Source organism: Bos grunniens, chromosome 9, assembly GCF_055505025.1.
Source record: "Bos grunniens cultivar Pamir isolate PY7600 chromosome 9, Bosgru_T2T1.0, whole genome shotgun sequence".
NCBI classification, from domain to species: Eukaryota; Metazoa; Chordata; class Mammalia; order Artiodactyla; family Bovidae; genus Bos; species Bos grunniens.
The window spans coordinates 69,002,422-69,030,025 of NC_141173.1; the positions used below are offsets into that span (position 1 = coordinate 69,002,422).

The 27,604-nt window shown below is 37.3% G+C and overlaps 1 protein-coding gene and 1 long non-coding RNA gene across 2 annotated transcripts in view; both read right to left on the reverse strand.

The window, feature by feature from the left end:
* Nucleotides 1-11,467: 11,467 nt before the first annotated feature.
* LOC147366090 (uncharacterized) lies at nucleotides 11,468-14,275 on the reverse strand. The gene is made up of 2 exons (XR_015132379.1): nucleotides 14,230-14,275; nucleotides 11,468-12,440 (listed from the first exon to the last, which is right to left on the reverse strand). It is a non-coding gene; the product is annotated as an uncharacterized LOC147366090 (long non-coding RNA).
* Nucleotides 14,276-18,996: 4,721 nt separating this feature from the next.
* Nucleotides 18,997-27,604, reverse strand: part of TMEM244 (transmembrane protein 244) — a 31,821-nt gene continuing 23,213 nt past the window's right edge. Inside the window, exons 2-4 of the mRNA XM_086316441.1 lie at nucleotides 24,379-24,464; nucleotides 22,440-22,513; nucleotides 18,997-19,263 (exon numbers count right to left, since the gene is read on the reverse strand). Of these exons, the coding sequence (XP_086172567.1) occupies nucleotides 19,076-19,263; nucleotides 22,440-22,513; nucleotides 24,379-24,464 (348 nt within the window). The 3' untranslated portion in view covers nucleotides 18,997-19,075. The remainder of the gene's footprint in view (nucleotides 19,264-22,439; nucleotides 22,514-24,378; nucleotides 24,465-27,604) is intronic.

Here is a 27,604-nt window from a genome sequence, read left to right on the forward strand (position 1 = left end):
ATGGTGCTAATCACCACAACTGTTCATTATAACTGAACATCTTGTTTATTGCTCAACACTTACTATGTTCCAGGCACTAGTCTAGGTGATAAATAGGTGAGGTTGAAAGTACATTTAATAAGGATGCAGATATTTGTCTGAAAACAGTTCGCTGATGTATTATTCCTACACCTAAAGCAATGCCTGGCACAGTACAGGTCTCAATAAATTTTTGTCCAGTGAATGACACAAACTTTGCCTGTAAGTTGCTTGAATCTAGTGTTCATGACAAGCATCTTCATTGCCTCCTGTGATACAATGTGACAAGTACAGTTGTAAGAAATTATACAGAAAGCACAGAAGGGAGACACCTTCCCCAGCCTAGGGTTCTTGATTTGTATTCCAGTTCCCAAATAGCATGGGGACCTAGCCTGAACTGCTTGCCAACCTGTCGGTCTTTGCTATTCCTCCAGACCTAAAAATGAACCATGTCATTCTACCCCAAACCATTTTCTGGGACTCCTCTTTAATCAAGCCACAGACACGATGATGACCATGAGTGGCTATTGCTCCTGATCAGAGGTGGGAACTTATATCTAGCAGATCAGAGTTCTTAGAGAAAAGTCTGACAGTCCTAACTGCTCCTTGTAAGTCACTCAGTCATGTCTGACTCTTTGCAATTCCATGGACTGTAGTCTACCATGCTCCTCTGTTCACAGAATTCTCCAGGCAAGAATACAGGAGTGGGTAGCTACTCCTTTCTCCAGGAGATCTTCTGGACCCAGGGATTGAACCCTGGTCTCCTACACTGTAGGCAGATTCTTTACCATCTAAGCCACCATGGAAGCCCATTGTTCTTAATAGACATCATACCTTGGACAGCTATACAAGTTCTTAGAGGCCAAGGCATGCTGCCAAGACAGTGTTTCTCGTGCAGGCCACTCTACTGGCTCCTGTGCTGCTTACCTTAGAATCCCAGTATGACTCATACAAGTGTTCAAGCAAATTCTCTAGGAATCATTGCCTCTGCTAACATACTGCTGCTGCTGCTGCTAAGTCGCTTCAGTCGTGTCTGACTCTGTGTGACCCCACAGACGGCAGCCCACCAGGCTCCCCCGTCCCTGGGATTCTCCAGGCAAGAACACTGGAGTGGGTTGCCATTTCCTTCTCCAATGCATGAAAGTGAAAAGTGAAAGTGAAGTCACTCAGTCCTGTCCAACTCAGCGAATGCAAAATGCAGTCACAGGGAGAGGGAGGTGTGGTGAAAACAGCAGGAGTTTGAGCCCTAGACAGCTTCTTGGCCTCTTTCATATGACTTTGGAAAAGTCGCTTAAATCCTCTGATTCTCCATCTCTCTCTCTCTATTTTTAAATAACTTTTCTCTATTTTGACATATCAGACTTATAGAAAAATGGCTGGTTGTGGGTCTCTATGGCTCCAGAACTGGTGCCCACGCACTGTTGGGTGAAGCTGGGTCCTAGGCCCAGTGTCAGCCTACAGGTGAGGGGATCTGAGTCCTGGGGTCTCTGGCTGTAAGCTCTGGAATTCCAGGAGCTGGCTTCAGCCTGATTGTGGCTAGGGTTGGATCCCAAACACTGGCAGCAGGATCCCAGGGCTAATGCCAGCCCACAAGTAAGTGGGACTGAGTCCTGGGCCCTATGGTTGCGGGGGGGGGGGGGGGCATGTCCTGGGATGGTTGTGGGCTCAGGAAATAATAGGCAGCTGGTCTGCTGATAGGTGGGCTGTGTCCCCATCCAGCTGGCTGCTTGGCCTGGCACATTCCCAAACTGCTGCTGACTGGCTGGTGGGCAGGGCCAGAACCTGGTGCTAATAAGCTAGAAGGAGGATTCCAAAATTACGCTTACCAGCATCAGTGTTCTTGTAGCAGAACAAGCTCCCCCAAAATGGCTGCCACCATTGTTTCTGTCCCCTGGGTGAGCTCCAGTTGCCTCTGGCCTCTCCAAGAAGGTCTCCAATATCATCAAGTGGGTCTAACCCAGCCTCCCCCTAAATTATTGCATCTGCCCTAGGTCTTAGAAAGCATGAGATGATTGTGTGAGTCCTTTAAAAGTGGAGTCTCCATTTCTTACACCTCTCTGGTTCTCCTGAAAGTAAGCCCCTCTGGCCTTCAAAGCCAAATGCTCTGGGGGTTCACCTTTCCACTGCAGGACTCCCAGGGTGGGGAACTTGATGTGAGGCTAAGACTCCTTGTTCCTTGGGGAGAAACTCTGCGATTGTAATTATCCTTCCATTTTGGGTCAGCCATCTGGGGATATGGGTCTTGACTTGGTATACGTCTCTGCCCCTCATACCCATGTCATTGAAGTTCCTTCTTTATATCTTTAGCTGTAGAAGATGTTCTCTGCTAGTCTTCAGGTTGTTCTCATCAATAGTCACTCTGTAAATAGTTGCAGTTTTGGTGTGCCTGAGAGGAGGAGGTGAGCTCAGGGTCTCCCTACTTGGTCATCATGGCCAAGCCTTTATCTTCTTTGCTGCTAATACAGATGGGGTTTTCTATACCATTGTGTTCTCTGTTATCATTTTGTAAGTAACTGCCATCAATTCCTATGTTAGTTTTATGGCCTGCTACAATAGTAACTTCTCTGATTGAGTTATTGTTGATTCTCTAGGGTTTTCCAGGTATAAGATCATAACATCTGCACCTAGAGATAATTCTATTTATTCTTTTCCTCTGATTATGCCTCTAGTTTCTTCTGTTTAATTGCTTGGTTGACATTGCCAGTACAGTGTTGATGGTAATGGAAATGATGGTTGACTTTGCTTTAGTGCCTTGCCATTAAGTAAGATATTGGCTTTAGAACTAAGGAACATAATATTGTCTTGTTAAGAAAGTACCAGTTATTATAATCATAAGTGTTTTTATTAGGAAGGGATGCTGATCTTTTTCAAGGACATTTTCCAGCATTTATGGAGATAATCATGTATACAATTTTTCTCCTTACAGTTTCTAACATGACATAATATAGTAATGAGGGCTTCCCAGGCAGCACAGTGGTAACGAATCTGCCTGCCAATGCAGGAGATGAAAGAGACATGGGTTTGATCCCTGGGTCAGGAAGATCCCCCAGAGTAGGAAATGGCAACCCACTCCAGTATTCTTGCCTGGGATATCCTATAAGCAGAGGAGCCTGGTGGGCTACAGTCGATGGGGTGGCAAAGGAGCTGAATTTTTCTATTTTTGAAATAACCTTGCATTCTGGAAATAAATCTTACTTGGTCATACTGTATTTTATAAAAAGTGGAATAGATTGCTTTTGCTAATATTTACAACTTTGAATCAGTACTCATAAGTGACATTGGGTTGCAATTTTCTCTTTTTGTACTGTCTTTATCAAGACTATTGTTATGCTTGCTTCATAAACTATTACAATATTTTCCTTCATTTTCAGTGCTCTGTAACATGTTAACAGTGGAGCATTGGGGACGTGTGATATCTGGAGCTTAGATAGTGATTTTCAGCTCTCTAGCATAAAATGAAATAGTTATAATATGTCCTTCCCAGGAAGTTGTGCAATCAATTGAGTTTATGGATTTGAAAATGCTTTACAAATGGCACATCCCTAGTTATATGCTAATTATTACAATTTAGATAAGAACAAGGGCTTCCCTGGTAGCTCAGCTGGTAAAGAATCCTCTTGCAATGCAGGAGACCCTGGTTTGTTTCCTGGGTCAGGAAGATCCCCTGGAGAAGGGATAGACTACCCACTCCAGTATTCATGGGCTTCCCTGGTGGCTTTGACAGTAAAGAATCCACCTGCAATGGGGGAGACCTGGGTTCAATCCCTGGGTTGGGAAGATCCCCTAGAGGAGGGCATGGCAACCCACTCCAGTAGTCTTGCCTGGAGAAACCCCATGGACAGAGGAGCCTGGTGGGCTTCAGATCATGGGATCACAAAGACTTGGACAGGACTGAGTGACTAAGCACAGCACACAGGTAAAAACAAAATGTGGGGCAGATTGGGTAAATAAATCAGCCTGTATTGGGAAAAGGATAGATACATAAGATTTCATAAAAATTATCCTTTAGTTTCAAATAAGGAATAGGATTTTACTGAAAATGTGCTGAAGTAAATATTCCAGATAAAGCAAAGAGCATAAGTTAAGATTTAAAGCTTACAATTTTAAATTTTACTAATTTTGTGATATACATTCATGACACACAGTTGACATGTTTACTTGTTAATCTTATTTTTTTGGCGAATATAGATGGGTGTTATGTGCATCTTAAGGTCAGGGAGGGCAGTGACTTCATAAGAAGTGAGACAGCCCAGCATAGGACCTGAAACAGTTGCTAAATAGTTGGGGAATTTTCGGATGATACAAAGCCACAATAAATTTTTGTTTCTTTTGTACTTTCTCTGTTCCTCTATTATTTTTGTGTATTATATAATTAAACAATTATTACCAATGTATAGTGTTGTTTTGTATACCATATTGTCCATTCACTATTTCATTTATGTTTTCTTTATCTGTACAAATGGTGGCTCCTTTTAATAGGTAGAGTACACATTTGCAGTCTTGACTTCTTACTGACAGAATTTCATTCTTGTGTTCTGCTTCCTTCAGGTAGCTTGTGAGTTTCAAGAGAAGCTGACACTCTCTTCCCACCCTCCTACCCTCTAGACAGGAAGTGCTCAGATTGCCTTTAGCCAATCAGTGCATCCCATTGCCCTGGCCACAGTGACTGGCTCAGGACCCAGAGTGAGCTAATAAGACTGGAGGCTTCTGGGAAAGAAACATCCTTGCTCTTTCCCACTGGATCTAACAAGGAATATGAACAATCAAACAAGAAACACCTAAGGGGAGACCTGCCAAGAATGAACCTAAACAAGGAGACAGATTGGAAAATAGAAAGAAACAAACAAAATCTTGAGCTGTCATTTCATACCTCACTTGAAGTCACATTATCTTGGATTTTTCAAACACGTAAATCAATAAATGTCTTTATTCTTAAGATCAGTTTCTGTCATTTTCAATCAAAAGTTCTCACTGATATAATTTGTATAGTGCTTTATATATCTGACGTGCTTCATTTAGTAGTAAAGAGGTAGGCAAAAAATCATTAACTGAACTTTTGTGAAAACTATAATCATAGTGTATCTATTCATTTATTCATTCAGTACTCACTGAGCATCTACAACGCCACTGATACTCAGTTATTCATACAGAAATATTATAGAATTGAATTACCATTAATACGGTCTTGGATTTATTTTTCTAGTAGTTTTATACAAGTGACCATTCATTCACTCAATTCAAAAAATTGTTTTTGAGCATCCATTATGTGTTAGTTCAGTATTTCTCAGAGACCATTTCCCTTGTGACTAGCAGGACTCATTTGTAGGAAACACATCAGTTAGTAAAGGTAAAACTATGGCTGATTCATGTTGATGGTTGGTGGAAAACAACACAATACTGTAAAGCAATTATCCTTCAATTGAAAATAAATAACTTTTTAAAAATAACTATGAAATGAATTTACATTATCAGTCCAAATGACAAAATCAAAACTTTGCACCACTTTCTCAGTAAAAAGAAAAATGACATAGTGAGTTCAACTTCCATATAATTACCAAATCAGATTGTTTGTATTTTATAAGTAGTATGAAAATCAGCTGAGTTTAAAAATTATTACAACTCCTTATTATACAAAAATGTCCTATAAAATTGAAAGTGTGTTTGAGACTGACTTCATAGAAAAAAGTACATCGGTCAACAGCTCATTAATCTTCACAGCAATAAAGAATTGTGTGATGATGATTACATTTCAGAAAATAAATCTCAGCTATGTTTAAAATATATATAATTTATCTTATTTATATTATGATGTTTTCTACATTTGGAACTGAAAAACCTAAGAATTATAATCTTCAATGACTTGATAACTTCTTTAAGTTCTCACATTATGATAGACATCTGCAAATTGTCTTTTTATTATGATAGTTTGATCAGCCATTAACTTTAGCTTCACAAACATGTTAGCCGATTTCCAAAGGGATATTTCCACTTGAAGATCCTGCCTTTGGCTCAAAATCAACATGCTGAACACTTAAACTGATCTTTCTTTTTGTATTCCACTTCTAGACACTATAACCATATGTCCAGGCAATTGGTATCAAGAATTTGATATGAATCACAGCACCATTCCTGCCATATATATATGCACCCATACATAATATGCAGCAATATTTGTGTGCACGTTAAAAATCTACACAAGAGAATCAACATGTACTTTTATTATTTTCACAAACATTTTTGAGATCTATCACGTTCACTTATTAAATTCCTATTAGTTTCTTTAAAGTGCTACATAGTATTTTACCTAATAATAATTTTTAAAAAATCAATGCTCATTGATGGACATTTATGTTTCTCCAATTTAACTTATTATAAACAATGCTGCAGTTCACATTTTGTCCTCCTGCAGGAGTTTCTCTAGGGTATCCATGTGGAAGTTGACATGTGGGGCTCCTGTATCTTCCACAGGCATACGTCATAGATACTTCCAAAGAGGCTGTACCTGCTGAATTCCTATCAGCAGTGTTTGAACAATCTCTTTTCTCTTCATCCTTAACAACATTTAGTATTGTCATATGCACTTTCAATTGGAAATTTTCTAATCTCAAAGCACCTTTGACAAGTCCCCAAAATGTAGTATCTGCAATATAATCTGTCATGCCACTAGTTGCCTCAGTGTTTGCCAATTAGCTTATTTGTTATTTGTTAGTCGCTCAGTTGTGTCAGACTCTTTGTGATACCACCGTCTGTAGCACACCAGTCTCCTCTGTCCATGGGATTCTCCAGGCAAGAATACTGGAGTGGGCTGCATTCCCTTCTCCAGATACCAACACATTGTACAAGTGAAAGTGAGAGTCACTCAGTTGTGTCCGACTCTTTGTGACCCCATGGATTATACAGTCCATGGAATTCTCCAGGCCAAAATACTGGAGTAGGTAGCCTTTCCCTTCTCCAGGAGATCTTCCCAACCCAGAGATGAAACCCAGGTCTCCCGCATTGCAGGTGGATTCTTTACCAGCTGAGCCACAAGGAAAACCCAAAAATACTGTAGTGGGCAGCCTATCCCTTCTCCAGGGCATCTTCCTGACCCAGGAATTGAACTGGGGTCTCCTGCATTGCAGGTGGATTCCTTACCAACTGAGATATCAGGGAAGCCCTTAAATTAATTCCATGGACTGTACAATCCATGGAATTCTCCAGGCCAGAATACTGGAATGGGTAGCCTTTCTCTTCTCCAATGGATCTTCCCAACCTAGGAATTGAACCCAGGTCTCTCGCATTGCAGGTGGATCTTTACCAGCTGAGCCACAAGGGAAGCCCCACCTTGTACATTACTAGACAATGTACACACGGTCTTTATGCATCATAGCTGGCATAACAATCTCTGGGTTTTCTATGCACTTTTCCCTTTCCTTAAAGATGGATCTTTTTTGCCCTAAGTAACTCAGCCTCAAACTCAGCCTAATGGGTTGAGTTAAAACACCTGCAGGTGAAACCATTTTTTCCTTCATAAATGAGGAGATACTCCCATCTTGTCTAATACAGTAGCCACTGGTTTTAAATTTAAACTAATTAAAATTAAATTAAAATTCAGTTCCTCAGTCATGGTATCTACCCTTCAAGAGTACAGTAGGCACAGGTAGCTAGTGGCTACTGAACAGGACAGTACCGATAAATGGAACACTTCCACCCTGCAGAAAGTTCTGTTGGATAGAGATACTCCGGAACACACAAAAAAAGAATTTCCATTTCAGTAGCAAAATTTGGTGCTGAGAAGAGACTAGATTTCTTTTGGTGAGGTAAATATTTTGGAAAGTCATTGGGATAGGTTAAGGTGATACCCTGAAGTGACATAATTGGGAAACAAAGAATGGTATTCCTTCAGGCAATGATAACTATATTTTAATAGTTTTTTCTATATATGGACCATTTTTAAAGATTGTATTGAATTTGCTACAATACTGGTTCTATTTTATGTTTTGCTTTTTTGGCCCTGAGGCATGTGGGATCTCAGCTCCCTGACCAGGGATCGAACCTGCACCCCCCTCCATTGGAAGGCAAAATCTTAACCACTGGATCATCAGGGAAGTCCCAATGATAAGAACTTTGTTTATATTACTAGTATATATTAGCTGCAGTCAGAATCTGATTTGCTGGGAACATACAGTGTTTTTAGAGGTTGTATAGAGACAAAGTGTGGAGAAGGCAATGGCACCCCCACTCCAGTACTCTTGCCTGGAGAATCCCATGGACGGAGGAGCCTGGTAGGCTACAGTCCATGGGGTCGCTCAGAGTCGGACACGACTGAGAGACTTCACTTTCATTTCTCACTTTCATGCGTTAGAGAAGGAAATGTCAACCCACTCCAGTGTTCTTGCCTTGAGAATCCCAGGGACGGGGGAGCCTGGTGGGCTGCCGTCTATGGGGTTGCACAGAGTCGGACACGACTGAAGCGACTTAGCAGCAGCAGCAGCAGTAGCCAACAGCTCTGAAGCAAGAAAAAAATGTATTTGCTTTTCCTCCCCATTTAATTGTGCCTCTGATATGCATGACACAACCCAGACACTGTTCTAGGAGCTGGTTATATAGCATTGAATAAAACCATATCCCTGCCTTCAAATAGCTTAAAGTTCTCCTTTAATGCCCTACCATCTACCCAACAAAGCTGTTTAAAGATTAACAACTACCAGGTATGATGCTTTACCTACGTGATACTTGCACATCCCTAGTGCCTAGGAGTTGATATGCATTGTAAAATTATCATTTTATTAGATGCATGTTAATAGTGTAAAAATGACAGTTCTTAATGTGAGAGGGGTATGGTAAAATTGGTACTCATACTTTTGTTGGGTGAACACATTGGTTCAAACATTGTAAATAGCAATTTAGAAATATTTTTCAATAATTAAAAGATATTCATGCCATATGGTCTAATAATTTCACTTCTGGTGATCCATTTTATCTGAGAATTCGAGGAGCTGTCTAATGTCTATCTACTTCACATGAGAAAAAGTTATACAAAATGTAAGCATCAGTTAAAAGGAAATGGCTAAATAAGTTGTATTGTATTTATATTATAGAGATATATACAGCCATTAAGAACACAGTTAAATATATTATTGTGATGATCAAATATGATACCAGCTTCAAGAATATGGGCTAGATTAATAAGCTGATATTTTGTGCAGCTGTCATTTAAGTTATTGGATAATATTTTCAGTTCCTTCCTGTTTGAAGTATTGAGCATATGTGGCAGGGTGAATATTCTTCACCAAGAAGAAAGTCAGATGGTAATTAACTCTGTTTTTAAAAATGATTTGCTTAGAGACCATTTTACTAAACCATCGGGAAAATTTAGAAAGAATAAAGGCAAATTGAAAAGGAGGAGCTAAGGTAAGTGAGGCATCATACTTTATTGTCCTCTATTCAAAACGTGGAATACTCTCAAATTTTTTACATATTTTATGAGACCTTTTCTGCAGTAGAAATCTATAGAACATATTATCTTCATGTGAACCAAGTTGCATTTTCTCCTTTTCCTGACAATTTTTACTAAAAGGATCTATGTATGCTTTTGTTATATATTATTTTACCTGGCGATTGAGGTATACAAAGTTTATAAAGCAAAAACTTTAGGAAGTGCATTTATTTTTTCCTTAAGATTTGCTATAAAATCCTCTTCTCACTTCTATAGGATGATCTCTGCAGCTTTAGAGGGCTACCAAACAACTTTCGAATTTATCAATTCAGCTAGTAAGGTAAATCAGTTGAGCAAAACCCATAACATTTTAGATAGAAAGTTTAATCTTTAGACTACAATGTGAAAATAGTCCTCATATATATTTTAGGATCACAATCAACACAAGTAAAGATAGGTTCATTCACTTAAGAAATAATTGTTTTAAGTAAAATGTTATTTTAAAATGTGAAAATTAATTTATAATAAAACACTGTGGGGTATAACTTCAAAGTATATTTAGGAAATGGTTATACATAATACAAAAATATTATCATTCTTTGAACTATGAACATAGTATCAATCTTGCCCGAAAAGTATGCATCAAAATATAGGATAGGATTCTACCAACTTATGATTCTATATGGAATACCAGAAAAGTAAATTAAATGGGCATGACTCTTGACCTTTGAGAAAAAAAATATATAAAATTAAATTATATATATATATAGCAATAAAAACCAAAGTGAATATATAGTTGATATGTCAGATGTATAGTATTTTTAAACTAAAATATGCATCCCAATTGTATTTAAAATTTTTGTGTATTTGGTAGTGTCATCTAATAGACAATAATAATTATTTTACTGAGTAAAAGAAGAAAACCCAAAAAAGAAGAAACTTGTGATCAGGATAAAAAAAAAGAGAAAGATTAACATAATGGTAATTACCTGAGCAGATGGGTTCCTAATCCTAGAAATAAACATGCTAATTAAGCTATACTACAGAATGACAAGATTTTAAGGTCCTCTGAATCTAGAGAGATTCTTATTCTAATTTACTAGTGTAACAATTCTCATTATATTAAAAAGTACTTAATCAACCAAATCTTTTTTAATTATCAAATTTACTTAGGCAGCTTTAATGTTTCTGTAAATTTCTTCCAAGTGTGAGTTAATATAGGGGCAGTCTTTTTCATCAGTGTATTTATGGTTTGTTCGATATTTGCATTTTTCACAGAGCAAGATTCAGTTTTATGTATCACTGACAATACAGTTTTCTCTGTGCTGTCAGTGGGGTTTTAACCAAGGAATCAAAGATCATAACGCTTACCCTTTCCTAGCTACTGTATCCTACCTTACTTTAAGGATGAAATTTACAGCCCCTTGACTGATTTAAATGAGTCACAGATTTTGATACTTCTATAACCAAACATTTTGAAGGAAATTAATAGGAAGAATGGGAATAATGGATGGAAAACGAAAATTTGTGTGAGTCAGTAAATGTGAGACAGAAGAAAGGGATACTATCATTATTTTCATACTTACATGTGCACAAGAAGCTTAAATTATTTAACAAATGACTGGTCAACACAAAGCAGTTTTTGGAACGTTATCTGGAATATATACAATTAGCATGACATTTCTTAGAGGTTGAATGCGTGTCTTTAAGGAAGAAATAGACTTTTAGGATAAAAAGATCCATCGGAAAAAATTCTAGAGATAGCTTCTAATTGTTTCCCAAGATGTCTTTGTGGGAGTGTGTGTGTTGGGGGTGGGGGTTGGGGGACAACGAGAGTTGTCACTTTCCTATCATTTTCCCTATGCTTACATTTTAATTGTAACCATGCTTACATTTTAACTGTAACCATGCTGTGCATTTCTTTTGTATATGGACATCTTTAGTTGTACTAAAAAGTGGGAAATATTTGACATATAAATGTCTTAAACATATACATTTTAGATATATAAATTTAACTCAGCTCAGTTTTAATACAATTCAACAAGCATTTATTGAATAACCATGATATAAAAACCATAGGATGACAGTACAGAGCTAGACAACCTTAAAAAATACATCGTTCAAACCGCTGAGACCTTACTTCTTAAAGTGGGGTCCGTGGACCGGCAGCACAGGCATTTGCCAGTAATTGTTAGGAATACAGAATTTCATGCTCCACTCCAGCCCTTCTAAACCAAAATCTCCAGGTGATTCAAATACACGTTACATTTTGAGAAGTATTATGTTAAAACACCATAATCTAAAGAAAGATGTAGGCACTAACATTTTTTAAAAGGCAATATTCTCATAAGAAATACTCTAACAGATACTGTGGGACAATAATAAAAATCTAATTCTGGTTACAGGGATTTGCAGTAATTTCAAATCTGCCTTTTTCTGTGTTATAGTTTCCACATGACATATCAGCATTTTCTCAACTGTGTCTCTGGTCGAATATGTTTGAGAAACAGCACATGAGGTTATCAACTACTACTTAGTGATACTGTGTTCACAATAGCATGTTAAAGAGTCTAAGAGGCCCAAAATAAATAAATCTGCTTTACTAAAATACTTAAACATGCAACTTTTCTTTACAAGGCATCATTAACATTGTTTGGAACTAGGGTTCTATGGAATATACTTTAGGAAACACTGTATTTATGACTTTGCATATTTTGCTCATGAATTCTTTACTAGGATTCTTTTGCTCTCCATTAATTTCTCTTGTTTCTTTTTACAGTTAAGAAGCATCTAGTCTTTTTACAGTTAAAAAGTATCTAGAATAAATTCAACCTTGAATATAGGTATGAAGAAAAAATACAATCTAGCCTGGATAGCATGTATGTAATAACAAAGAATTGGCTGTTCTGTTAGAAATCATCCAGATCTGGATAGATAAAATTATCTTTGAACAAACAGTATGCTAAAGTCTGGCCTCCACATATCATTGAAATTAAGCCGAATCCTGCAAGTAATGAAAGGAAGTTTTGGTTAACTACTAATAATGAATAATTCATTGGTGAGATTATGAATAAGAACAATCATCATGACTAAAATAATGTTCCTGAAACTGACACAGCATTTGCAATAGAGGAGTTTATAGATTCAGCTAAAAGAGAGTAGGTATGTATTCTGTGCTGGTAAATTATTGAAATTCAAAACTTCCTTCAGGGAATAGGTGCGTGGTTCTGTCAAATTAATGGTAAGAAATTCAAAGGCAACAGAGTCAAAGCACATGCCAAGGAATTTACAGTTCTCAATTCTTTTAGCTCATGTGACCTGCAATTTGTTTGTGTTGTTGCTATTTTAAAATATTCTTTATAAGGTATTTCCCCCCTCTAATTGTAAAAGAAAAATGTGCTTACTAATGTGGAAACTATTTTTGAGTATAGAAAAGATTTTGAACACAAGAATTCCACTTACCTGAGCTATTTGGTTTTATGAAAATGCCTTTAGCTCTGATTTCATTGGCCTGATGATTCTTGTTTGTTTTAAAATATGAATCTAGCCTTACAGGGCTTCCATAAATCTGTTGTTCCTTGCAAGGCAGTAACTCCATAACTCCCATGAAAAGTAAAAGTCCCTGAGGTAAGAGCCCTTTGTGAATCAGAGGCCTGGCAGGACCACACAACTTCCCCACACAAAGACACACATCCAGTGTGAGACCACAGGATAGAATTGCCAAGATGTTTAGCCACTATTCTCTTACTTTTAAATTGTTAATGCAAAGAAAAACCAAAGAAGGCTACCTTGGACATCATTGGGCAACTGTCCTCTGAGGAATCCAAACTTGATTATTGAAACTGAAATCATTACCCAATTATTTTAGCAAATTCTATTAGTTCTTTCATTATGCCAAAGTTGACTTTCCTTGTCATCAGGGTTGCATTTGATATGTGACTAAATTGGCTAGGCCTCAATGAATTTTATAGTATTGTGAATAAAATCCCCAGAGAGAAGTTCTTATTTTCCATAGAGACAAGATGATTTCCACTTGGGCTCATTAAAGTATTTCTTTCAGTATCATATTTTCTGATTTATTAAAAATTGACATCTTGGGAAGGTTTATGCAAAATAAAACATCTACTTTCTACAAGTGTTTTCTGTATGCACTAAACAATATTGGAGAATTATGGATATGCAAGGTAAGCAGAGAATTAAACTTGAGGGAAGAGGGTTAGTAAATAATATAAATAATACTGGTACTAAAAGTAGATAACTTTAGGAGAAAGAATGTGGTAAAGTGCTGCATTTCCATTTCTCATTGATAAACATGACAATAATTAGATAACAACTATTGCCAAGCTTACTGAAAAGAGAAAATCTAAAAATATTTTGAGGCCAGTGTCTGGCTTAAAGAAAAAGCTTTAGAGAAGTCTACTTTTACTTGGCTAATTTTCTTACTACATATGTGACTGATGAATTCAGTTGTTCAATTGGTGGATAAAAAAATTAATGAGATAAAATAGTTTTCCTTCTTCTGTACTACTATAAAGACTATATTATCATTCATGGAGAAAGATAACTAAAAGAATATGTCACAAATATATATCCAATGTTTTATCCTCTATAATTTTAGAATGATAAAACCATTGAGTAATCTTCTGGTCCAATTATCTGACCCCCATAAAAATATTTTTATGCCACTAGTTTATTTATAAATATATATTTATATTAAATAAGTATCACATATATGTATAATATATATGTATATAATATATATCTATATCTAATCTCTCTCTATATATATATACCTAAAGCAGCCCACCAATGTGATGTCAAGGGGAATTCCAGCATAACTGCAATAGAAAAGAAAAAGGCCGTGTTCATTTTTGAAATACAATCATGAAGAAATACTTGTTTGGTCAAATCATATCTTCATAACAAAGAGAAATCTTGTCTATATTCATGAAATCAAGTAGCGCCAAAGTGGTACTTAAGTCATTGTCTAAAAAGGTCATTTGTTAAGTCAAGTATTTGAAACTCCTCTCCTAGGAATGATGTCATGATCTGTCAGATTCTCAGGTCAAATTCATACAGTCGACTTGAAGTAATATGCAGCAGAAATGATCCTAAAACTGTTTTGAATCCTCAGTGCCTGGCTCTCTGGAGTTCTGGGTGACTTTCCGCTGAAAGATCTATTGAGCAATATTTTTAAAGTGTTTTCTATGTGCCATGTGTTGGATGATTAACTTGTAACTTTTCTGGATCCAGAAAACCTATTGTCTGAAGGCTGAGACCCTGAAGACTGAGCCACTGTATGCTCCAAAATCTTTATTGCAAATATCCTATGACTGTCTTCCAGGAATACTTAAGCCCCAAAATAAAATAGAGAATTTGAGATGGGCTTCACGGGTCCTCCAAGTTACTAAAAGAGTTTGTATCTGAGGAAACTGATGCTAGGAGATTGATGTACTGGCATTTTCTAATAGCACTGAGGCTGAGACATAGCAATTCATTTTGAAATTGTGCGTTCATAAGTCGGAGACTGATTATACCCATCGATAGATCAGAGCACTGAAAATATGAGTGATATTTAAGTAGTTACATAGTAGTTAAACAGAATTTCCTGCAGCAAGAGGACAGCCCATGGTTTCCAGAGAAAACAAGAGTTAACTCCTAAGTCCTCTTGGGACCTGTGGGAATTCCAGTGCTCTCTTCCTTCAATATGAAGACCAGTTAAATCAGGAGCATGGAGTCAAGCATCCTTCAGTGCATCTTTTCTTCTGGATTTAGGCAACAGTTTGAGGGATTTCAGTGAGGATAACTTCACATCAAAACTGGTTATTCTCATGTAATTAGAGTTGGGAATCATTTATGTAGCTCAGTGGTAAATAATCCACCTTCAATGAAGGATGTGTGGGTTTGATCCCTGGGCCAGGAAGATAACTTGGAGAAGGAAATGGCAACCCACTCCAGTATTCTTGCCTGGGAAATTCCATGGACAGAAGAGCCTGGTGGACTACAGTTGATGGGACCACAAAGAGTCAGTCATGACTGAGCAACTAAACATAAGTAGTTAATAAATAATAATAACATTGAATTATAACTTGTGGTTGATTACCACTCATGCTTTTACTAATGTGTTTCTCTTTAATAATGGAAGGCAGTAAGAAATAAAAAGTTATAAGGGAAGAGTAAACCTTGAATAAATGGATGAAGGAATGGATAAAATTACCTTTACTCAGTAATTATAGGCCAAACACCATGTCAGACAACTTCTCTCACACAAGCTTCACAAGATACCACCCTATTTGTAGATGAGGCGATTATGTCTAACAATATAAATGATGTTATATCTTGCCTCAGACAAACATCTGACAGAAAGTTAGGACTGGAATTTGAATCTGTTTTATTCAAACTCCAAAGCTCACAGGTAGAAATAAAAACCCTTTAGTCTTAGAACCTGATGGTGGTAGTGGTTTCGTCGATAAGTTGTGTTTGACTCTTGAGACCCCGTGGGCTGTAGCCCACCAGGCTCCTATGCCCTTGGGATTTCCTAGGCAAGAATATTGGAGCAGGTTGCCATTTCCTCCTCCAGGAGATCTTCCCTACCTAGGGACTGAACCTGTGTCTCCTGCATTGGCAAGCAGATTCTTTATCCTTGAGCCACAAGGGAAGTCATATTTTTGTTAAAATAATCATTAGGAAGTTTGCAAGCCTGCAAGTACAGATTTCCTCAGGCCCTAGCTCCCAGTCTTTGGCCAATATCTGCTTCAAGAAAGGATTTGGAGGGAAAGAATTCTAACAGCGGCAAACCCTTTACAACTGATAACAAGTTGAATGGGAGCAACTGATAAAAAGTTGAATGGGAGATAATAGGAAACTGCTACATTTCAATACCCTCTTCCAACAACACAAGAGAAGACTCTACACATGGGCATCACCAGATGGTCAACACTGAAATCAGATTGATTATATTCTTTGCAGCCAAAGATGGAGAAGCTCTATACAGTCAGCAAAAACAAGACTGGGAGCTGACTGTGGCTCAGATCATGAACTCCTTATTGCCAAATTCAAACTTAAAGTGCAGAAAGTAGGGAAAACCTAGACCATTCAGATATGACCTAAATCAAATCCCTTATGATTATACAGTGGAAGTGAGAAGTAGATTTAAGGGACTAGATCTGATAGATAGAGTGTCTGATGAACTATGGATGGAGGTTCATGACATTGCACAGGAGACAGGGATAAAGACCATCCCCATGAAAAAGAAATGCAAAAAAGCCAAATGGCTGTCTGAGGAGGCCTTACAAATAGCTGTGAAAAGAAGAGAAGTGAAAAGCAAACGAGAAAAGTAAAGATACACCCATTTGAATGCAGAGTTCTAAAGAATAGCAAGGAGAGATAAGAAAGCCTTCCCCAGTGATCAATGCAAAGAAATAGAGGAAAACAACAGAATGGGAAAGACTAGAGATCACTTCAAGAAAATTAGAGATGCCACAGGAACATTTCATGCAAAGATGGGCTCGATAAAGGACAGAAACGGTGCAAACCTAACAGAAGCAGAAGATATTAAGAAGAGGTGGCAAAAATACACAGGAGAACTGTACAAAAGAGATTTTCACAACCCAGATAATCACGATGGTGTGATCCCTCACCTAGAGCCAGACATCCTGGAATGTGAAGTCAAGTGGGCCTTAGAAAGCATCACTACAAACAAAGCTGGTGGAGGTGATGGAATTCCAGTTGAACTATTTCAAATCCTAAAAGATGATGCTGTGAAAGTGCTGCACTCAATATGCCAGCAAATTTGGAAAACTCAGCAGTGGCCACAGGACTGGAAAAGGGGAGTTTTCATTCCAATCCCAAAGAAAGGCAATGCCAAAGAGTGCTCAAACTACTGCACAATTGCACTCATCTCACACGCTAGTAAGGTAATGCTCAAAATTCTCCTAGCTAGGCTTCAGCAATACGTGAACCGTGAATTTCCAGATGTTCAAGCTGGTTTTAGAAAAGGCAGAGGAACCAGAGATCAAATTGCCAACATTCACTGGATCATGGAAAAAGCAAGAGAGTTCCAGAAAAACATCTATTTCTGCTTTATTGACTAAGCCAAAGCCTTTGACTGTGTGGATCACAAAAAACTGTGGAAAGTTCTGAAAGAGATGGGAATACCAGACCACCTGACCTGCCTCTTGAGAAACCTGTATGCAGGTCAGGAAGCAACAGTTAGAACTGGACATGGAACAACAGACTGGTTCCAAATAGGAAAAGGAGTTCGTCAAGGCTGTATATTGTCACCCTGCTTATTTAATTTATATGCAGAGTACATCATGAGAAATACTGGGCTGGAAGAAGCACAAGCTGGAATCAAGATTGCCAGGAGAAATATCAATAACCTCAGATATGCAGATGACACCACCCTTATGGCAGAAAGTGAAGAGGAACTAAAAAGCCTCTTGATGAAAGTGAAAGAGGAGAGTGGAAAAGTTGGCTTAAAGCTCAACATTCAGAAAACTAAGATCATGGCATCTGGTCCCATCACTTCATGGCAGATAGATGGGGAAATAGTGGAAACAGTGTCAGACTTTATTTTGGGGGGCTCCAAAATCACTGCAGGTGGTGATTGCAGCCATAAAATTAAAAGACACTTACTGCCTGGAAGGAAAGTTATGACCAACCTGCTGCTGCTGCTAAGTCGCTTCAGTCGTGTCCGACTCTGTGTGACCCCATAGACTGCAGCCCACCAGGCTCCCCCATCCCTGGGATTCTCCAGGCAAGAACACTGGAGTGGCTTGCCATTTCCTTCTCCAATGCATGAAAGTGAAAAGTGAAAGTGATGTCGCTCAGTCGTGTCTGACTCCCAGAGACCCCATGGACTGCAGCCTACCAGGCTCCTCTGTCCGTGGGATTTTCCAGGCAAGAGTACTGGAGTGGGGTGCCATTGCCTTCTCCAATGACCAACCTAGATAGCATATTAAAAAGCAGAGATATTACTTTGCCAACAAAGGTCCATCTAGTCAAGGCTATGGTTGTTCCACTGGTCATGTATGGATGTGAGAGCTGGACTGTGAAGAAATCTGAGTGCCGAAGAATTGATGCTTTTGAACTGTGGTGTTGGAGAAGACTCTTGAGAGTTCCCTGGACTGCAAGGAAGTCCAACCAGTCCATCCTAAAGGAGATCAGTCCTGGGTGTTCATTGGAAGGACTGATGCTGAAGCTAAAACTCCAGTACTTTGGCCACCTCATGCGAAGAGTTGACTCATTGGAAAAGACTCTGATGCTGGGAAAGATTGAAGGCAGGAGAAGAAGGGGACGACAGAGGATGAGATGGCTGGATGGCATCACCGACTCGATGGATATGAGTTTGAGTGAACTCCGGGAGCTGGTGATGGACAGGGAGGCCTAGTGTGCTGCGATTCATGGGGTCGCAGAAAGTCGGTGCCAGCAACTGAGCAACTGAACTGAACTGAACATTTCAATACAGTTTTGAATTGGACAATGTATCTAATCAAAACCTCTCTGAGGAAATGGTAGAGGAACTTGATGGGGGAGAAGGAGTGAGGGAGGTGATGAAGAACTTTTATCATCAGTTTTTATTATTTCTCCATCAGAGGACACTATGCATACAACAAAGTTTTACTCTTATGTATCGATTTAGGTGCAATATCTAGATTGAATACATTTTGTTTCCTTTATTTTAGTTTGCTTACCAGTTGAAGTGATGGCAACATGAAGGATAGTTACTGAAATACCATGATCCCAAACCCACTCTTCCAGTACCAGAACGAAAAGTAATCCACAAACAAAGTAGGTGACTTCTGTTGAGACTAAAAGAACTGCAACTAAAAGGAAGAATAGAATTATTGGGAATTAGAGCAATTAATAATTCTAAAACACAATGAGTAACAGGACCACCACAACTTATTCTGCAAAAAACATTTTTGTAAGAAACGTTTAACATTCCATCTCTTAACATTCCTCAAATTTGAATAAGAACTTTAAAAATATTCCATCTCTTAATAATTGTTGGACTTATAGAGAAATAACAGTACATAATTTCTGTTTTATATTCTTTATATTTAGCATTTTAGAAGGTAAAATACAATAAAGAAAAGTTACAATGTAACAAATCTGTAACTAGATTTCAAATCTCATTTGAAGATATATTAAAAACTAATGAAAAATTCAGCTCTGGATTTTCAGAAAAAAAAAATGTTAATAGTTTATTGAACAATAATGTTTCTTTAGTACCAGTTATTGCCTAACTTGGAAATGAGTTCCTTTGTGTCTTTGTAATAAAAGGGTATGTTCAGATAGTCATCTGGGAAACATAATGGATAACCATGGATGAAAGAATGTCTCATAAATGACTTGTGTGGATGGAGGTACATTTCTAACTCCAGAATGCCTTTTCAGAGTGCTTTCCCTGAACATACATAAACAGCTAGTTATTCCTAGGTCAGTACCATAAATCTCTAAAAGCCTTGAATATGTGAAGAGTCAACCTTTGCCTTTTTCCTTGATATAGATCTTAAATTGTGGTGGTTCCAAAGATGAGATTCATCAAACTTTAAAATGAAAATACATGTGACATACCGCCAAGGTTCCTTTGTAATGATATCAATTTCCATAAAAGTTACCTTTCTTTTAAAACACAGAAAATGATAGGTATGCTCATATAAATAATTAACGAATTGATCAGTCCAGTCAGGCTATTTTACCTTTTTTTACTTTCAAAGCTAAAATTACAATAGTTCCATGATCTATTATTGTGCAGAAGTAATTTATTAACAGACATGCCAGCCCTTGCCTAGTGGGTCAGCAAGATATGAAATAAGTAAGCAAGTCTCAGGTGCTAGCCTTTCAAAAGACCTCACACTTATTCCTCTTCAATTCTACTTCATTCAACTCAACAGATTTCTGAAATTGAATGGAGAACTCCTACTAGCTCCTTTTCTATTGTATGGAATTACAATTATACCAAGTCCTGATCTCCAGGATTCAAGGCTGTAGAAGGAGCTATACAGTGGTATCATATTGCCATTAGATTTCCCATCACATCTCCATTTCTGCCTTCACTAGTGGCTCACGGAGCCTCCATGTTACTATAAGGAAAAAGAAATGTTTCTTTTATCAGTATTTACAGATTTTACAAGTTAACTTGCAGCTGCTTAGAGACAGTGATTTCAGTCTTGAACAAACTGTATTTACATATATTGATAGAGGAGGATTGTGCTTTGTCTATGATATGAGACAGCATGATTTAAAGGAAGTCATACAAAATTTGAAGTCAGGATACCAGTGTTCTAGTCTCACCTTATAGCTTAAGAGTGCTATGACCTTGAGTAGGATTATAACGTCTAGGTCAGTCTAATTATTCCTTGATAAATTGGGAAATGGATTACTATCATATCTATCTCAAAAACTGTTGAGAGGATTTTATTTTAAAACGAAAACAGTTATAATCCAATCTCTATGATGCAAGGGAAAGATGTTAGTAGTCAAATGTCTCAATTGAGCTCACACTTTTCAGTGTCCTTGCTAAGCCTGATCTCCTAGGTAACAAAACTGTTGAAACAGACAAGAGCCTGACCCTCAATACATGCTCAAGGCTCTGAGATTACTCTTACATTTTATCTCTGAGATTAAACAAGTCTGGATTCTCAAAGCAATAACTTTCAAGAGTTATGACACTTATCTCTCCAAGCCCCAAACTAAAGATCTAATAGGCTAAGGGTTTATTGATATCTTTGTACAAATGTTAGTTGTTTTTTGAGAGAACAGTGTTGACTGTGCGTGGCATTCTGAGGATTTTCACTAATCTCTGCTATGTCAAAACACAGCTTTCTCCAATAAGCCTGTGTCATTGTCCTATCTATCACTAACCATCTCAAACGCAAGAATTAAATAACAGTTGGACTTTAAATCTCTTTCTCTACCCCAAACACACAACCCATATATAACTCTTGCTTGTGACTATTTCTTTATCATTTGTGGGTCAGCTTGGAAGAAAAAGTTAATTCAATCTTCAACAGGGAAATGTGTGAAGTGGAAGTTAAGATAGAATGTTAGAACTTGTATCTCATTTGAATGAAAGTTTCTTGTCCTAAGATATCTTTGTCTATCCCAAATTGAATCAACAATGGCACGAAAAAAGGTTACCCATTTGAAGAGGCTGTTCTGAATCTTTTAGTTTAAATTCAGTAGTTCTAGCTGACCAAGTTTCCTATATAAGTCACATTTGGCTTCAGGCAATTTTTGTATATTTGCATATTCGTTCCAAAAAAAGATGTCCAGTGGTTTTCTAAAGAACTGGATTGTTTGAAGAATCCACAATTCATTTTTTTTTAATGTGGGAAGAAATTTAACAGAATGTTAAGAATAATTATTTCAACAAAAATAGTAAGTTTAAAAGAGATAAAAAAATTTGCCTACTATATTCTTTCTTATCATTTTTCCTTTGCAACAAGTTATACACTATTTTTGGGAAGGAAAAAAATCAAACTAAGCAGAAATGTACAAAGCAGAAAATGAAAGTCCTCTGTCATTCCAGCTGGGAGATAACAGTTTGTTGCATAATTTTCCAGATTTCTTACCACTGACATGATGTATTTTACTCTATTCTACAAAAATGAATAATTATACTATAAAAACTCTTTTGTAGTCTTTATTTTCCATTTCATATGTCACAAATATCTTTCTACATCATTCCATTAAGCCATTTTTCAGCCTTTTCTTTGAAAAATATTTAATGCACAAAATTTTATCCATAATATCACTAAAATAAAAATTCATTTAGGAAAACTATCCTCTTATTTCATCCTATTCCATCTTTTAGCAATAGTCATTTAAAAAAAAATTGATGGCACTTTTCCACATTTTGGGAGTCAGATATAGGATACAGATGGCTGAGAAGAAGGCTTGATATTTTTAAAATTTTTCTAAAACAAAAACTATTTTGATTTTTGGAGGCATTTAGTTCACTAATTAACAAAGATTGGAAACTAAAGCCAGTTACCTTTATAATTTGTGTTGAGCCATGAAGGATTTGTTTTGAAATCAAATGGTGCCAGGACATCCAACTCATACACCCTGAGGATGTTACAAATGAAAATAGTTTACTCTGGAGGAGGTAGTTCATAAGGTTGCACATTAACATTTTGCACCTCAAGTGTTCCCATACAAGGACAAGTCAGCTTTAATCACTTTGTGGCACATTTGAAAACTGGCTGACTTGAATGGAAGCCAAATACATTCTTTATCCACACTGTCTTCTTTGTCCAATGAAGTCTGTTCTCCAAGTGGACTTCATTGTATTTGAGGTCTCAGCTGTAGTCTTGGAGGTCCCTTCCATCAAATGTGGGTGCAAAACCTCATACTGTGATGAGGGCATATGCTGGGAAGCAACGGAGCCCAGCTCTAATTCTGATGATGCTGTTAACTGTGAACTTGGGCAGTTGCTTAACCTCTCTGAGCTTTCATTTCTTACCTGTACATTGAAGCAATTAATCTCTGAGGTCCCTTCCTGTTCTAAAATCTGAGTCTACATTCACATTAGACATAAGATGAGTCTACATTTTCATAGTAGACATAGAAGACAAAGTTACAGTTACTAAAGGGGAAAGGGTTGGAGAGGGATAAATTAGGAGCTTGGGATTAACAGATACATGCTACTACATATAAAATAAACAACAAGGACCTACTGTATAGCACAGGGAACTATATTCAATATCTTGTAATTATCTATATGGGAAAAAAAATCTGAATCACTTTGTTATACACCAGAAACTAACACAACATTGTAAACCAACTGTATGTCAATACAAAAGTAAAATGATTTAAAATGAAAAAAAAAAAAAAAAAGAAAATTAAATCTGACTATAAACTCTGCATCTCCTACCATGCCCAAGTTTGTAGTTGTGTGAAACTGGTCAATCAATTACCTGCCTCCTGGGGCTTTAAGTTACTTCAAATTCCTCACCTTTGATTCACATTACAAACCCTTGGAATCCCATGCTCACAGAACTCTGACTATTCTAAGACCTTCAGTGCTCTAGGCACTGCCTCACCACCTCAAGTTCCAGGCAATAGCTGAAACTGTGTGTGAACGTACCAGACTCCTCCTCAGGGGACTTGCCTGCAAGCAAGCTTTATAGCATCATTCCCACTGCAAAAGTCAATATAATCATTTCTGGGCATTGATTTGCACACTGGAATTGAAAAGTCCCAATTCCCTGCTTACACAATAAAATTCAATTGTATAAACAATCAATTTCTAGGAAATCCTTTGTAGCTATACATAATGTATTTCAAGGAAATCAATGTATTGGCAAGCAAATCTGTAAAGATAAAATCCAACCGTAACAAGACAAAGAAAAATTACCTAAAAAAAAAAAAGCCTCACACTTAAAAATATCTTTAAAAATACATGTATTACTTGGTTCTCATGATAACTCTCTTTTGGATTATTACCTTCACTTGACAAACGAAGATAACTGAAGGAAGAGAAGCTCTCTGGCTTAGTCAGGATGATTCAGGAAGTTAGTGAGAACCTGGGCTGGAATGCAGATCTGACTCTCAGTCTAAAGTTATTTCCAGTATGTAACAGAAAATATTTAAATTGGATGTCGATTATATCTAAATTCCCTTCTAGTTCAAATGCCCTCTGATCTCTGATGCAACACCAGCCCAGGGAGTAATAACTTCACTTTCTTTCTATGATCATCCTCATAAGAGGAACAATCCTGCCTGGTTCTTTTCATTTCATGATTGCTACTTGTATCATTTTCAAAGGTGACATGTTTGCTTACTTTCACTTTAAAAAAAAGACGAAGAAAATATACCATGGGAAAAAATTTGCACCCTTTATTCTATAAAGACACGTTGAGTGTTCTATGTGAACTTCTTTCGTGTTGGATCCCAACTTTTGAATTGTTTGAAGGTGACGTTATACTTACCCGAGCATCACACAGCACATGCCCAGAACCACGTAGTACACAGTGTAGAAAAGGATGGCACATATGAGAAGGTTCTGCCAAACAACCTGCAGAGAACACAGGGGTGAGCTCCAAGAGCCTGGGCTTTTTCACATGGTTGTTGGTAAGGAGCCTGACAAGCAAAAGACAATGAATGACTGCTAGATCACATTGGCTAGCCTTGTTTCGCCTGGAGACCTATGGGGTGGAAGGACTTCAAACTACGCAATAAAAGTGTTGCCGACTAGAGAAGCTGGCGTAGTACATGTCTGCCCCAAGGATTAATGCAGTACATAAACCCACACTACCTATCCATCATCTACCACAACAATATTTATGTTTTTACGTAATTACATAAATTTTACAAAATTTATGTTTTACAATAATGTGTCAATATTTATGTTTTCACCTGATGAAATGATTCTAAATCTCAGCTGCCATGATAGGAAAACACAAGAAAGGCTAAGAAATTTTTAAAAGTATAAAAAAAAATATTATACAACAATAGTTAAATTCCTGTGCTAGAATTTACAGAGCAATTGGCTAAAACACAATAGGTGGTCCTGAGAAGGATTTTACCACCTGTGAGACTTAAGAAGGAAGCACTGCAGATAAATGAGGAACAGATGGATTATTCAACAAATAGTGTTGTGAAAATTGTCTAACTTCTAGATTAAAAAAAAAAAATCTCATTAGATTGCAGTCTTGTATGAAACACCAAAATAAACTTCAGGTGGATTTAAGGTTTAAATGTCAAGAAGTATAACAGGAGAAAACATTTGCAACATATATCACAGGCAAAGGATTGATATCTGCAATATTTAAACACATTTGAATATAAAAGAGACAGACAAACCAATGAAAAAGGGACAAGGTATATAAATTGGCAGCTCATATGAATAAACATTTGAAAAGCCAATGAGCAATTGAAAATGTTTAGAGGACCTCATTATTGATCTTTTAAAATATATTCTTGTGAATATAGTAAAAATGTTAGCATTTCATATGGGATTTTTCTGGTGTGTTCTTTTCCTTTGGAATCTTTTAAGAAGTCATCTTGTTTACTCAACACTTTAACACTTTAGGATGGCTCTTTTCTCTGAATAACCGATCCACCAACTTGACCGAGTCTTTTAATTGGCTGGGTACAGAAGGAGCCCTCCTGTAGAGGCAAGAAGAGACAGTAGCACAGAGCCCATCACAACCAACTGGCTGAATTGATTATAGATTTACTAACAACTCACTTCTTTCAACTACTAAAACTAGGTGACCTCTTGGGCCTAAGAGGGCCATATGAAACCCAGGGTTCATATGAGACTCCAGGGTTTTGAGACCTTCAGAACCCTACCTCTCTCTCTCCCCACCCCATGTCATTCTTGGCCTCTCCTACCCTTTGCCTGTAGACTTCCCTTTGCTCATCAAATCCCTTCTCTTTCTGCCCACTGTTCTCAATCTCCCTTTGCTCTTCAATATTTCCCATTCTTTGTCTCCTGTTCTTTCTTCCTTCATGACCCTTCTTTTGTGTGTATTCATTCACTAAGTCATGTGTGACACTTTGTGACTCCATGGACTTCAGCAGGCTTCCCTGTCCTTCACTTTCTCCTTGAGTTTGCTCAAACTTATGTCCATTGAGTCAGTGATGCCATCCAACCATTTCATCCTCTCTTGCCCTCTTCTCTTCCTGCCCTCAATCTTTTCCAGCATCAGGGTCTTTTCTAATGAATGAGCTTTTTGCATCAGGTGGCTAAAGTATTGGAGCTTCAGGATCAGTCCTTCCAGTGAATATTCAGGACTGATTTCCTTTAGGATTGACTGGTTTGATCTTGCAGACCAAGGAACTCTCAAGAGTATTCTTCAGCACCACTGTTCAAAAGCATCAATTCTTTGGTGCTCAGCCTTCTTTATGGTCTAGCTCTCACATTGGCACATGATTAATGGAAAAACCATATCTCTGACTATATGGACCCTTGTTGGCAAAGTGATGGATGTCTCTACTTTGTCTCATTTGTAGAGAAGATGACTTAGAGGTCAAGAGAAAATATGAAAGCTTCACCTGAGTTGAAAGTCCAGATACTATTCCCACATTTAAGTCGGATCAATTCCTGCCCAGTTGTTGGGGTGAGGATCTGCTGATGGAATATGAGTATTATGATAGGGAGCAACTTTGGGGCTTCTGCAGTCTTACAATTTTCTGAAAGGTCATATATCTTTGGATTTGCTTTACCCTTTATTCTATACATTAATATAAATTTGCTTTTCTTTTAATTTGAGCATTAATAACCTCTAGTTGAAATATTTCTAGATGATTGTTTACTCAATTTCCATCCAAAAAAGAAATAATATGTAATCTCTATACTAATACATAGTCAAACATGAAACTTTTCTTATTTCTATGTTAATACTGAAATTTAAGTAACATTTTAATTTTTAAATATACTTATTTGCTATAGAATTTTGCTTTCATAATCCAAACAGAGGATTGTGCTTCACACTTTGAAAACCCACAAATGCTAAAAATGTGTAAGATATCTGGAACTACTTCTTAATGAAATCATAATTTGTGAGAGAACACATTTATTGACAAATTTATAACGTATAGGTATACCTACTTTCCCCAACAAATTTATAAAACACTACTTATCAATAGAATGGTATAATACACATTTTAAAACTGTTTTGTATGGAATATATTGAAAAACAAGGCACTCTTTTTGTAAATAACTATTTTTCCTGCCTGCATAATAAATCTAGATTTTTCAAATCATAATTTTCCTATAAACAAATTCTGTTGCCTCTAGTAATTTTTGCCCATAATCTTTTCTCTATACAGCCTACAAAAGTAACTTTCTAAAAGGCAATCAGACCATGACATTCCCATACTGGCTATCCTTCAATGGCCCCACACTGTCATCAGGATTCATTCATCCATTTTTTTCATTTGACAAATAGTCACTGGGCTGGGTGGCATTGCAAGATGAATTGAATGTGGTCCCAGGCATAAATACCCAGTGTAGCAGTGTTCATCAAATGTATGAATATCAGAACTCACATTGAGGCCCTGTTAAAACAGATTTCTGGGCCCTACCCCCAGACTTTTTTATTCAGTAGTTCTAGGGTGGGCTCCAGGAATTTGCATTTCTAACAAGTTTCCAGGGGATGCTAGCACTGCTGCTTCTAAGACCAAGCTTTGAAGACTACTCATCTAGAG